The sequence below is a fragment of the Rhinolophus hipposideros genome, assembly GCF_964194185.1.
Source record: "Rhinolophus hipposideros genome assembly, chromosome: 14".
NCBI classification, from domain to species: domain Eukaryota; kingdom Metazoa; phylum Chordata; class Mammalia; order Chiroptera; family Rhinolophidae; genus Rhinolophus; species Rhinolophus hipposideros.
The window spans coordinates 20,405,876-20,418,188 of record NC_138060.1 but is presented as its reverse complement, the minus strand read 5'-3'; the positions used below and the strand labels follow the sequence as shown (position 1 = coordinate 20,418,188).

The 12,313-nt window shown below is 45.3% G+C and overlaps 2 protein-coding genes across 25 annotated transcripts in view; one reads left to right on the top strand and one right to left on the bottom strand.

The window, feature by feature from the left end:
• The first annotated feature begins 2,639 nt into the window (after positions 1-2,639).
• UQCC5 (ubiquinol-cytochrome c reductase complex assembly factor 5) lies at positions 2,640-8,724 on the top strand. 3 transcript variants are annotated; one of them, XM_081073384.1, is made up of 3 exons: positions 2,640-2,976; positions 5,665-5,752; positions 6,250-7,095. In XM_081073384.1, exons 1-3 carry the CDS (start codon positions 2,826-2,828, stop codon positions 6,284-6,286), a joined length of 276 nt encoding a protein of 91 aa, XP_080929510.1. In that variant the 5' UTR covers positions 2,640-2,825; the 3' UTR covers positions 6,287-7,095. The 3 variants fall into 3 exon arrangements, with proteins under 3 accessions (XP_080929510.1, XP_080929509.1, XP_080929508.1); XM_081073383.1 differs by having other exon boundaries at positions 2,661-2,976; positions 6,273-8,724; XM_081073382.1 differs by having other exon boundaries at positions 2,692-2,976; positions 6,782-7,035.
• Positions 8,682-12,313, bottom strand: part of PBRM1 (polybromo 1) — a 95,082-nt gene continuing 91,450 nt past the window's right edge. For all 22 annotated transcript variants that reach the window (XM_081073364.1, XM_081073352.1, XM_081073365.1 and 19 more), the window contains one exon: positions 8,682-11,509. In XM_081073364.1, coding sequence (XP_080929490.1) covers positions 11,337-11,509 — 173 coding nt within the window. In that variant the 3' untranslated portion in view covers positions 8,682-11,336. The remainder of the gene's footprint in view (positions 11,510-12,313) is intronic.

Sequence of the window (12,313 nt, the reverse complement as noted above, 5' to 3'; positions counted from 1 at the left end):
GGCCGCGTGCTCCTCAGTGCGGCCGGCCAATGGGCGCGGCGCGCGGAGCCCGGCCAGCCAATGGGCTCCCCTCTCGGCCCGGGGGGCGGGAGGTCCCGGGACGAGGAGGGGCGGGGCGGGTTCCCTCGCCCCCTCCCCCGAGTTTCGGGCGTAGCGGAGGAGGACTGTGCACCCCCTTCGGTCGTCACGGCGCAGATGTTGGCTCCTTCTAGCCCCCTCCTGAGAGGTCGGAGGGCCGAAGAACGGCCGTCCCTGCGAGGCTCCGGAAGGCAGGGGCGCGGAGAGGAGAGGGCCGAAGCGTGGAGGGTCCACCCCAGCTCGCTGTCCTCCCGCCCCTTCCTTCACCCCTTGTCCTCCAGACCTCAGCTCTTCCATCCCTTCCCCCAGTCCCTCGGCGGGGGTCCTATTCTCCGCCTCCTGCCCTAGACTGGCTCTGCCCGCAGACCAGAGGCGGCCGTTTCACTCCTTTAGTGAATAAAGAGCCCTTATCTTGTGCTCCTGGGTGCTAGTCCCACGCTAGGTGAGACCGGCAGAGCAAACTGATGACCGCTGTCTCTCTCCCGTCCTGTACCTCGCCCAGGTGACCCTTTTTTTAACTCAGAGCAGGACGACTGGGCCTTGTACTCTAGGGCGGTGGGCCAGGGGTCACTGCGCCTGCTTGGTTTTGACTTTAACAAATGGCTGCACCGACCTGCCCAGCTCCTGGCTTCTCCGCGCAGGCTCTCTTGAGATGCCTTGGTTTCTTCTAGCAACGTCGCTAGACTTTCCGACGAAATTCCTTTTCCCTTGCTTGGAACCATTTCCCACCCTCGTTTCTTCTACTCAGATGCGTTTTCTGAGACTGCATGTGTACCAGTTGGTGCACTGGACCCAGAGGAGGCTGACCAAGCCGGGGTGGGCCCTGCTGGAGGGGAGCTGGCCATCTGGACACTTTGTTTTCTAAGGGTGTGTGTATATTCGAATTCCCACTGTACCTTGGCTTAAGAGCTATAGTGTGCCAGACCCTGGTTCAGGTGCTGGTTCAGGATGGAGGCCCAAGGGTGGGACCGTGGGTGAGTGGCTGTGCCCTCCCGAGGACCCCAATGAGCTACCCTGAAATATGAGTTTCCCTGAAAATAAGACCCGTCTTATACTAATTTTTGCTCTAAAAGATGCATTAGGGCTTATGTTCAGAGGATGTCATCCTGAAAAATCTTGCTAGGGCTTGTTTTCCTGTTAGGTCTTATTTTCAGGGAAACACGGGTAGGTGGTTGCTGGGGAACTGGCCACACGGAAGCCTTGTCTGGGAGTTGGCGGGAGATGGGTGCTCTGTGGTACATCCCCCCCCCCAAGAGAAATAGCAGTGCTAGTTAGCTAAGCGGGTGTGTGTACGTGGTTGGGTGGGGTTGGCCCCAGAAGGCAGGTTACCCAGGTAGTAGCTGGGGCCTGGCTGCTCAGGCGCAGATTCTACCACTTTCCCGTGGGCCCTGCTTGAGCACTCTTTTCCAGCCTATTTTTGTAGATTTTGTGTTCACATCACCAAACTCTCTTATTGGTTCTTAGTTTTCATTTGATTTTCTTGGATTGTCTAATAGTTTATCTAATAGTTTATCTAAGATACTCCCCAGTTTATCTAACTTTAGGTAATGAGATGACAGCCCCTTAACAGATATATCTTCAGCAAGCACAGCAACTCAGTGAGAGTGAAGTCTCTGGAGTCAGAGCTCTACTTCTATATGGCTTAATTTCGTAACTTCCCAGTTCTCCATCTATAAAAGATCATGAAAATAGAGGTGAGATTCAGAAGGCTACAGAATACGTGTAAAGAGCTAGGGCTCAATTAATCATCATATTATGGCTAATGTTAATTGATCGGTAAATATGCCCCAGGCATTGTTAAAGGCTTTATTTATATTTTCTCTAAATCCTAACAGCATCAGAGGAAGGTCCCCATTTTGTGTAGGGAATGGAAGCACAGACCAACAAAGGGAGTATGTTTGGAGCAGGGATGTGGTTTGACAAAGCCCGTGCTCTTGAACCATTCTGCTCTTCTGTGATTATTGTGAGATAATGTATAAAAATACCTACAAGGCCCTGTATAACGGTAAGTGCCCCATACAGGATAGTTTTTATTAATTTTAGGGTTGTTTGTTACAGATGCTTATCTAGACTTTTGTTGTGATAAAGTTTAGCTTTCTTTTTTGTTTTTTTAAAGTTCAGCTTTCAACAGGGCCTATGAAATTGTTATTTTTAGAAGTCCAGTCACCAATCACGACCCCGAAACAAATGCAAGGGGTTGTGTAACTGCATTTTAGATTATGGTGCAGTACACGTTTAGTCCATCAGAAAGGGTCAACGCTTCTATAAGGAATGTAAAAAAAAAAGATGGCGGTGGCAGAGTAGGGGGTACGGGCCGCCAACTCCTAGCTCCACCGTAGCTGCACAGGGGAGGCGGGGGGAACCTTGCCGGGACGACGCCACGTGTGAAGCTCCGCCCCCTCAGCCGGCCCGCCTCCAGAGCTGAAGCGCCTGCGCCAGCTCCCTCAGGCCGGCCTCGGCCTCACGGAGCACGCGCATTCTGCTGCAGTCTATTGGCGAATCACCGCACCCCACCGTGCTCTGATTGGTGGAGCCTCCCAGGCTCTACGATCGGCGCTCGGCCGTGGGTTCCTCAGGATCCCGCGGTGGCGCAGGAGGGGGCGGGGTGGATTGCCCGACGACCAGGCTTCCGGAGTGGGCAAGGACACGCGGGACGGGCTCGGTTTCTCTGCGCTTCCGTCCGGAGGCTGGTGCAGCCCCCGTCGCTCCTGGTTCCGCCGTACCCCTCTTCACGACTTCGGCGGGGCATGTTTTCCAGGGCCCAGGTGAGGCGGGTTCTGCAGCGGGTGCCCGGGAAGCAGCGACTCGGCGTCTACCGGTTTCTGCCCTTCTTTTTTGTTCTGGGAGGAACCATGGAGTGGATCATGATTAAAGTACGCGTGGGCCAGGAGACCTTCTGTAAGTGGGGACGCAGCAGCCCGTTTCGCTTCAGGAGTGCAGGAGGCGGCCTGGGGCCTGTTTCCTTGGGGGGTACGCCTGGGCTGCGGCGCGCCCCGGCCCCGGGCGCTGAGCGGCTCTTCCCCGTCCCTGTGGGTGGGGCCGCAGGCGCTCGGGCGTCAGCCTGGAGACCGCCTGCCTGCTGAGGGGGCACGGGGCCCCGCTCGGGACGCCGTCCTCTCACGCGAGCGGGGCCGTTGATTCGGCCCGAGTGACAGACCCGCTCGCAGCCCGCGGGGGGGCTGGCGTCCCGACGCTTCCCGGGGACTAGTTAACGGGCCGGGCCCTGCGGGGAGCGGGCTGCCGGCGTAGCTGATCACCGCGCTTCGCAGGCGGTCGTGGGGGCCGGCCGGCGTTGTGAGGAGGGTGCTGGGCGCCGCCTTGCCGAGCCCCAGCCCCGGGAGGACCCCCTAACGCCTGGACCCTGTCTGCCGTCTCCAGAAACAGTGTCCCGGGCGAACTGCCAACCCCCACTGGAAGAAAAGCTGTCACCTTAGTGCTTGCTAAGGAGATGCAGTCCTTGTGGTCACCCGTCCGTAGATATTTAATGAGTGCTGGCAGGACACACGGAGCACGGCGGAGGGCCCCCCAGCCCAGAAGGGCTCTGACGGGAGACACAGATCCCAGACCGTGGGGTGATCAGTGCCGGGAGGGGCACGTAGGGCGGGACCGCACCGTGCAGGGGGGGCGTCAGGAGGACTTGCCGCGCCAGGCAGGACCCGGAAACTGAGTAGGTGTCAGCCAGACGAGCGGGACAGCTGTTTGTGGAGTTGCAAGCGCCTCGTGCTCGTGGTAAGAGGAGACATGGAGGCCTCGCAGTGAAGATGCCGTTTGCGGGACTGAAGCAGCTGAGCAGAGAGGGATGAAGCGGGCAGAAAGGGGCCAGAAAGGGGCTGAGAACCAAGAACGGACCCCCCAACGGACTGAAGGGTTTTAAGTGGCTGCGGATTGACACAGTGGCTGCTGGTGGACAGGACGTCGGCGGGAACACTCAGGCTGTGTGGTTGTCAGCTTTGGGAGGTGGCCTGGGCTACGGTGGGGACAGAAGGATGCCAGGAAGTGGCTGGAATTGAGACACCCCAGAGGTAGTCTTGACAGGGCTGGGTGACTGAGTGGACTCAGGAGATGAGGAGTGGAAGCTTCTGGTGGGACGGGGGGGCAGGGGAACAACACAGACAATCCTGGGCTCCATTTTGGACACGCCGAGGTGGGCATGGTTACGCAGATCTGAAGCTCAGGGGCAGGTCGGAGCCGCAGATCTGGGTTTGTGGGTCCTTCACAAGAGATTGTGACGCAAGTCCGAGTTAAACCCTAACATTTTAAGGATGACTGAGAATGGCCAGAGAAGCAAGGAGGGAAACCAGGAGGGTTTGGTATCACAGAAGACAGGAGGTTCAGCAAGTTTGATATGGGACTGGGAAGTAAGCTGTCTCCCCCAGGAGAGACTTGAAGGCATGCAAATCTTATCTGGAAAGAGGGTGGAGGGATGCGGAGATAGCTTGGCCCTTGAGAAGGTAAGGTGGGAGAGGATGGGATCAGGGCAGAGTAGGAGTAGCCCTTGGAAGTTAGCTGGAAGAGTTCTTTACTGATGACTGCTCTGAAATAAGAGTTCACAGTCATTTGGAGTGGCTGAAGAAGGGTCAGGGTCATGGTTGAGGACACAGGATTGTCAGGATCACAGTGGACCCAGTCAGATGCATCATTTGACCCCATAGTGCAAAGCAAGCAATGAGGCATGGAGGCATGGAGAAGTTGAGGTTTTGAAAGTATGTCAAGAAGTTGATATTGGTACGAGACAGAATTTCAGCTGGTTTGGTCAGGAAGAGAGAATAAGAGGGGGCTGAGTGGGTATTCAGGGGCCAAGGGCCTGGGGAAGAAGTTGGTAAAGGTCCAGGGACAGAAGGGCTAGAAAAGTAGTAGAGCTTGTGGTCAGAGCAGATGAATGTATTACTTCAGAGGAACACTGCCAATGGGTGGTGGAGGCTGGCACTTCATCCCCGTGGGGGGTGGTGTTGCCTGGGAAGATGGCACAGAACAGGGTCAAGGAGCCTGAGCTAGAGGCTGTTTTCAGTGATTGAAGGTGAATGGTGGAGAGCAGGTGCCAGTGTGGAGATGGTGGCAAATGGCATAAGCCCCAAAGGAAGAGGATGGTGAACCAGTAGTCTGGAAGAGCAGCAGCTGGGAAGAGGAAACTGACCTCCCCTCCCCACCCTGAGTTCCGTGGTGTGGGAGAGGGGTGGTGGAGAGGGAGAGGGAGCAGCACAGAGCCGCAGGTCAGGAAGTGCCTTTGAGGGCCCAGGTTTCAGTTGAGGTTGATTTCAGAGAGAATAGAAATTGTGGAGGATGAGAAAGTGAGGGAGGTCTTCAAACACTGCTAAGAGGTGTGCTAGTACAGGTTCCTGTCTCTGAAGACACAAACTCTTACCCTGCTATTGAAGTCCGGAAGTCCATGAACATAGTCCTCATTTAACTCGTTTTGTTTTAAATTGAGTTTATTTTGGCATTGAGTTAAACATGAACGTTGAGAATCAGAAGTAGGTGACAGACCTAGACTACTAGTTAAATTACTCAGGGTATTTTAAATTCAAAATCTGGGTATTTTGAATTTCTGTTTCTTAAAAATCTAAGTAAAATTTTTGTTTGATACAGACGATGTCTACCGTAGAAAAGCCTCAGAAAGACAGTATCAGAGGAGGCTGGAAGATGCACCAGAGACTGAATCTCAGCAGTCAATAAAGTGAATATGAAATTTTACTACTGGTTTCAACTCCTTTAAAAATGTACTTTTCAGATCTCTTGTTCTTACACAGAACTGCCTCTACAAAGAATTTTTATAGTTTTCCTGTCTCTGTTTGAATACTTCCCAAGTCACTGTGGTACAGCATGTGTGGGAAAATTATACCTTCCTAAAACACATCTACCCATTGAATCTAGTCCATGAAATATTTCATAAACAATTCAAGGATCAATCAGGATGCTTTTCAGTGTAGTCTGAATTGTTTGTGAAGGCCTTTGTTGTTTTAGGCAACAAATGGTAACCTTACTGTTTTGCAGAATTCAGATTTAATCATAGACATACAAATAAGACCTAAGTAAAATTTTTGTATGAAACAGACAAGATCATTGTAACCTGGATAATTAAGCAGTTATATTTCGGCAACCAGCCACTTTGCTAGGGTAATAGGAATTCCTGACTGACAGCATAGTACTCACATTAAGTGTTCCTGTGAACAGAAACAACCCCTTCCTTCGCCCAGATCCACGAACATAAGGGCTGGACATCCATCAGGACTTGGGGGCGAAAGGCTTCATTCACATCCTTCTGTGATGAGGATGCTGCTTTCATCCAGCTGCTAAAGATACAGATGTGCTCCTTCCCGAAGAAAGTGAACCTTCACAATGTAAAGCAGCCAGACTTCAGCCAAACCAGAGGCTCAGTCTGTTGGTAGAGATTTTGCAATTTGACCCAGAATAAGTTTGGGTTAGCTGGTAGAAAAAGCAAAGGCACCTTCCCATGCTTGGATAACCACACACAACATCTTTTCAAACAAGAAAATATCTACATATTAAAGAAGACTAAGTTTCAAAATAGTTTCTATTTTTCATGAATAAAGAAGCAAATGCTTAAGGCTACAGGGTATCTTTAAGTTAATGAGCTCTGTCACAAATACTTCCTAAATTTTTCTAGGATTTTTTTTGGTTATTGTGGTCCAATTACGTTAGAACCAACTCAGTATAGTCACTGATTACTTGTATCTCATTAAAGCACTACCTACAGCAAACTCAGTCACTGCCCAGATGGCTTCAATGTGAAGACCAGCAGCACCAGGGAGAGGAAAGTGGTTCTCATGTACACCTTGCATCACCTAAAGAATTCCTGGTGAACTGAACTTCATGGGCATTTTAGTGATTAGGCTGATGCGTAAGAAGTTAAAATTGTGGTATGATTCAATTATTTGGCTTTATTCCATGTTCCCCCACTCCCAGTTTTAGAAGCTTCAGTAATATTGATACATAGAGAATTATGTAACACACACCCTTTACAAAGAATAGTTGTAAATGCCAATAAAACCATCAGTTAACTTCTGTGTCTGCTGTGGGTTCCTTCCCAGGCCCACCCTCCTGCCTCCATCCCAGAATCACTTGCCTGAAATTTGTGTTAACCTTCCCTGCAGTTTTCGTCTTTTTAAATATATATACTAGAGTGATGATTTACTGAAGGACAACAAACCTCTGAAGATGACAGGACAATGTCTAACTTCAAAGCAAGGAAACTAGCAAAGCAACTGTAATTGAAAAGCCTATACTAGCTTGGATGCTACAGGATTAAGAACTAATCTTTGTTAACCAAGGTGCAAGCTTTTTAACCTTGCCTCAAAAAAAAAAAAATTTAACCTTTCTACTATTGAGACAGTGGAACTAATTAAGGGAACTTGAATAATTTAAAGAGCAATGCTCTTAAATGCTGATTACAGAACTGCAGTCCCCCTGGTGTCAACTATAAGGCAAACATTTAATAACCCAAATTTCATAAACCACAGTATGAGAATAACAAAAAGCTCATTAGTATTTATGTACTGCTAGAAATCTACCTCTACTGTAGTGGTGGGAAAAGAATCTGGGCTTTGGAGCTTCACTTTCATCGGAACTGATAGGGAAAGTACCTAAATTAGGCACATAATAATGTTCATCTAACAGTCCTATTTTGGAAGTTCTGCCCAGATCTCTGATGTTACAACTTAATTGCATTAGTTCCTCTTTTTCGTAAGCTTGATTTTCCACACTGAGTTACTTCTTTTTAAGAAACAATACACTTGGACCATGGTGTTTTCTAAAGCAATTGTTCTCCTAGTATAGCAATATCAGTTTTTAGTCTTCACACGTGTATTAAATTTGGAATTTCTTCCCATATTTATGTGCAATCCACACATGAATACATCTATTTTGGGGATGGAATTAGTCTATTCAGTTCTGAACTATCATTCACCTGACCTAGCATATTTCCAAACCAAAAAGGAACTAAACAGAGTAATACTTAGCAGTATTTGCTCATGGCGTTCAGCTCTAATGTTTACACAGCAATCAATGATCATTCAAAATAGGTTCATGAACATAGACAGTAGTACAGCCCTCAACTCTTAGGACAACAGACCCCCAGGGATTTGCACTGATGCTAGAGGCAAATGGTTGACTTTACCAACACTTTCTGTTAAGTGTGGTCGTGTTTTAAGAACTTAGGAGCACATTAAAGACATACCTGGGCCACTTGTCTCTTCTGGTCAGACAGCTGACTTTGAAATGGGTTACATTGCTTTATGATCTAGCACATGCTTTCCTTACCTTCCGCCATCAGTAACTCTCCAATTTTAACTTCAATCTGCATTTCTGCCCATGCTGAGGACATGTTAGGAATTCTTTGCCTGCAGCCTGAGAGGCGTGAGTGGGGCATGTCCGGATGCAGTGTGACTACATTCGGTCTCTGTTAATGCAGCCTGAGCCCTGAACCAGTGTCTGGACACTGACTTTTGCCTCCACCTGAGGTGCTCTCTTCCCCTGAACTGGCAGCTGTATCTCTGTCAGCATAAAATCAATGCTTGCAGGAATTAAACCCGCTTGAAACATCTGACACAAGCTTTAACAGAACAACCAAACCTAGTTAATCTAAATCACTTTGCAAACTCCATTTTTATTTGGATTAAAAAGCTTTAGATGAACAAACAATGATACATACATGTTATAAGACTAGTTACCACTTAAACCTCTTGATACAGAAATTAGAATAAACCAAGTTTTAATCAGGTCTGAAAATGTTCAAGCTCAAGTCACCACCAATTTGGAGATTTTACACAAAGTGTCCCCTTTCAATTCTTCCTCACAGGAAGAGAAGGGTGGGTTCAAAAGACAAAGCAATTCAAGGCCTTTTAAATCAGTTGGCTGACATACTATTTTAAACCTATTGATTTTTTTCCCCACACAAACAAAATTCTTTTCCACATGAACTTACATTTTGAAAATGTTTAGGCCATAATACTTTCTAAGCCATATCACTACAGTTCCTAAAACTCATGAAAAAAGGATGTATAGTTAACTTGTACTTTCTTAAGTCAGGAATTTTTTTGTTGTTTCTTTTTTAGAAGAAGGCTGACCTCAAGTCTTAAACCCTAAATATTAATTGATATTTTCTAAGTTAATATACAGAGAGACATGATTCTAAAATAAATATATATATTTTTTAAAAACTTAATTAGGGCCTGCCCAGTGGCCCCCTGGCCCGGCTCTGCACTGCCTTAGAGAAGCCCCGGCTGGCTCTATGGTTCCTACAGCACCTCCAGACACTGGGAAGGAGCCCGGAGGAGGAGTGCTCTGGCTTCTAATGCCTCACGCAGCCCATAGTGAAGAGTTTTTAGAGGCTTCCCAAGAAGTCTCATCCAGACCTTAAAGAGGGAAATAAAATGGTGCATGAAATAAATAAATAACTTAACCAAAATTAAATTTCAGGTTCTTTGGTGTAAATCAAGGATGTCTAGAAATAAAATAATCTGATTGTATTATACAGTCCATGATGATTCAATGGCCCAAATAATCAGGAACTGAAGATTTCTTTATCTGATTCAATTTAACAAGAAGGTACTGACATACTACTGCAATACATTTTTTTAAAATTCAGAATTATTTAAAATACTTGATGCAAACAGATCCAGTGGTTGACTATAGGCAATTAAGTTACAAGGGCCTCCTGTATTTACAGTATCTAGATACAAGAGACTTTTTTTCCATTCTATACCCTTTTGTCCCCATGATTTTAGTAAGAATAGTAATTAAATATCCAGGTATTAATTCATACCAGATTAAAAGAAAAAAGAATACTCTGAAAGTCAGTCTTTCCACTTACAAACAGCAGTGGCAGGTCCACCACAACCATGGTTACAGGCAACCATGCTGTTACTTCAAAGCAGGTTTCCAAAACGCCCAGCGAAATACTGCTCCATGTTTGATGCTTTCTACCTGCCTGCGCACCACACACTATCTCCAATGTTTATTCTGGGGTCATATAAAAGAGACGGCCATCAAAGCCAAGTGTTTGGGATCTGTGATGGTCTTTTTTGGGAGCATTTTCTTAAATTATGATTCCTTTCTCCTGAAATTCAAAAGCACAAGCTAAATTTTAAAAATATTTTAGAAAGTCTTACATTTCTGGTGAATTACATCACTGAAACTTAGAAGAAATACCACGTCTGATGAGGAAACAGAATACTAAAACCTATTTGCATACGCAAGTAAACGCCATTTTTACAATTATGCTTCTGATGCAGCTCATATCTGGTTATGCACTCCCCTCCCTGTGTTAGGTTAGGTGTTATGTTTAAAGATAAATCACCTCCATGCACACCTCAATGCTTTCTTCAAGATGAATTTCAATGTAAGAGATATAAAATTTTAAATCATCTAACATGTATAGGCATAAATTGTGAATTCATTATAAATAGGTCAAAAGTACCCTTAAACTTACCTGCCACGACTAAATATAAGTCGGGGTTGTGTACATATTCTGCAAAAATAACTGACACCACAGATGTGTAACTCAGCACAAGAAAAAGTGCTCTCTCCTTCCAGGTGTCTGGGAGATACGCTAGCTGCAGAAAGACACACAGCACTGACTTCAGATTTCTGCAGCGAGCCTCTGAGTTAATAGAGCAAATGTGCCATGTCTGCCAAACACGTATAACCTAAATAACAACCTTTCACTTCACCTGTAAGAAACAGTTCTTGTGAAAGTGGCTTAATATATTCAGGCACATGAAACAGACACAAGTACACTCCCCTAAGATGTAAACTAGAACCAACTTCACATTTCATTATCAACTTAAACTAATCTGTAAACTCGTGTGTGTGTGTGTGTGTGTGTGTGTGTGTGTGTGTGTGTGAGAGAGTGTGTATGTTTCATTGTTCTTTTATTAAAAACAAAAACACCTCCAAAAAAACAAAACCCCAAGCCAAGACAAAACCTTTGATGGTTTCAGTTCCATGGCAACAAAAAGATAAAACTCCAAGTCTACATATATAACCAATTATGAAACTGGTTTTAAACGAAGGAGACATATGCAAAAAGATCTTTGTGTATTTGATAGTCAACTTAATATAACAAAAACAAATTGAAATAGCTTATTAAAAGTGTCCTTATATAAAAATGGCCTTGTGATGTACAGTAAAATGCAATAAAAATTATCATCCTTTGTGCCTCCCCCCACCCCCAGCAACTAAAATGGCTACTATTCCACAAAACTCTTTAGGCTTCTATAAAAGAAACGTAACTGATGTGATTAAAGGTTTTCTAGATTGTATGCTTGGCGAATGTTGAGGGTGTCTCGGAGCATCAAATCCCGAAGGCGCCAGAGGGCATCTGCCATGGTGGTGTGGGCCCCTTTACTTTTCAGCCAGTGAGAGGGTAGGCGGCTTTCCTGTTCTTTTGACAAATGGACATCGCGTCTTCGAGCTGAAAATTAAAGTTCAGACAGAACTATAAATAGGAATTTTAAGGTAACCAATTTCCCCTCTGTTCTAAGGCCTGAGAGATTAAAACATGAAACATTATTTATTAAATATTATGATTTTTAACTGCAGAATATTTCTGAGAAAATTTCTTATATCACTTTATTAAGCCTCCTGGTTTTTAGAAAACGACTTCACTTAGATATGAGACTACCTAGCCAAGAATGTCTCATTTTATACTTTGTATTTTAGAAATTATCTAATTTATAAGAATGACTTCACAAAAAAGATACACAATATAATGTAATTCTCTACTAGAATGGGAACACAAGAGTTGCACAAACACCTAAAAGATCAGATCCTTAATATTTTGTTGTAGGCACTCCTGATTTAGTAATTACTTTAGTGTTAACAAAAATTCCTAACAAGGTAAATGTGAAGAAAGGGAAAACTACTACTCTTAAAAGAAATAAAATTACCAAATTTGGTTTAGAAATGAAGAATAAATAGAAACTTCCAAATTTCTTTCCAGAAACTAGGCAAGTTATTTTGTATGTACTGAAAATACATTAAGTCTGCTAAACTAAATGAATAACTTGATAGGTTAATAGAAATATATTTTCTGATATTTTTTCTTTACAAAAAATAAAACTGAGGTGAAATAATTTTTAATTTATCCAAATGCATCTATGCTAATGCCCAAATGCCTAAAAAATTATTGAAAAAATGCATAATTTACTTAAAAAGATGACAGTGATGTTTATGACAAAACCAAGCACTGAAATTCAGCAAAAAAAAGAATAAAAAA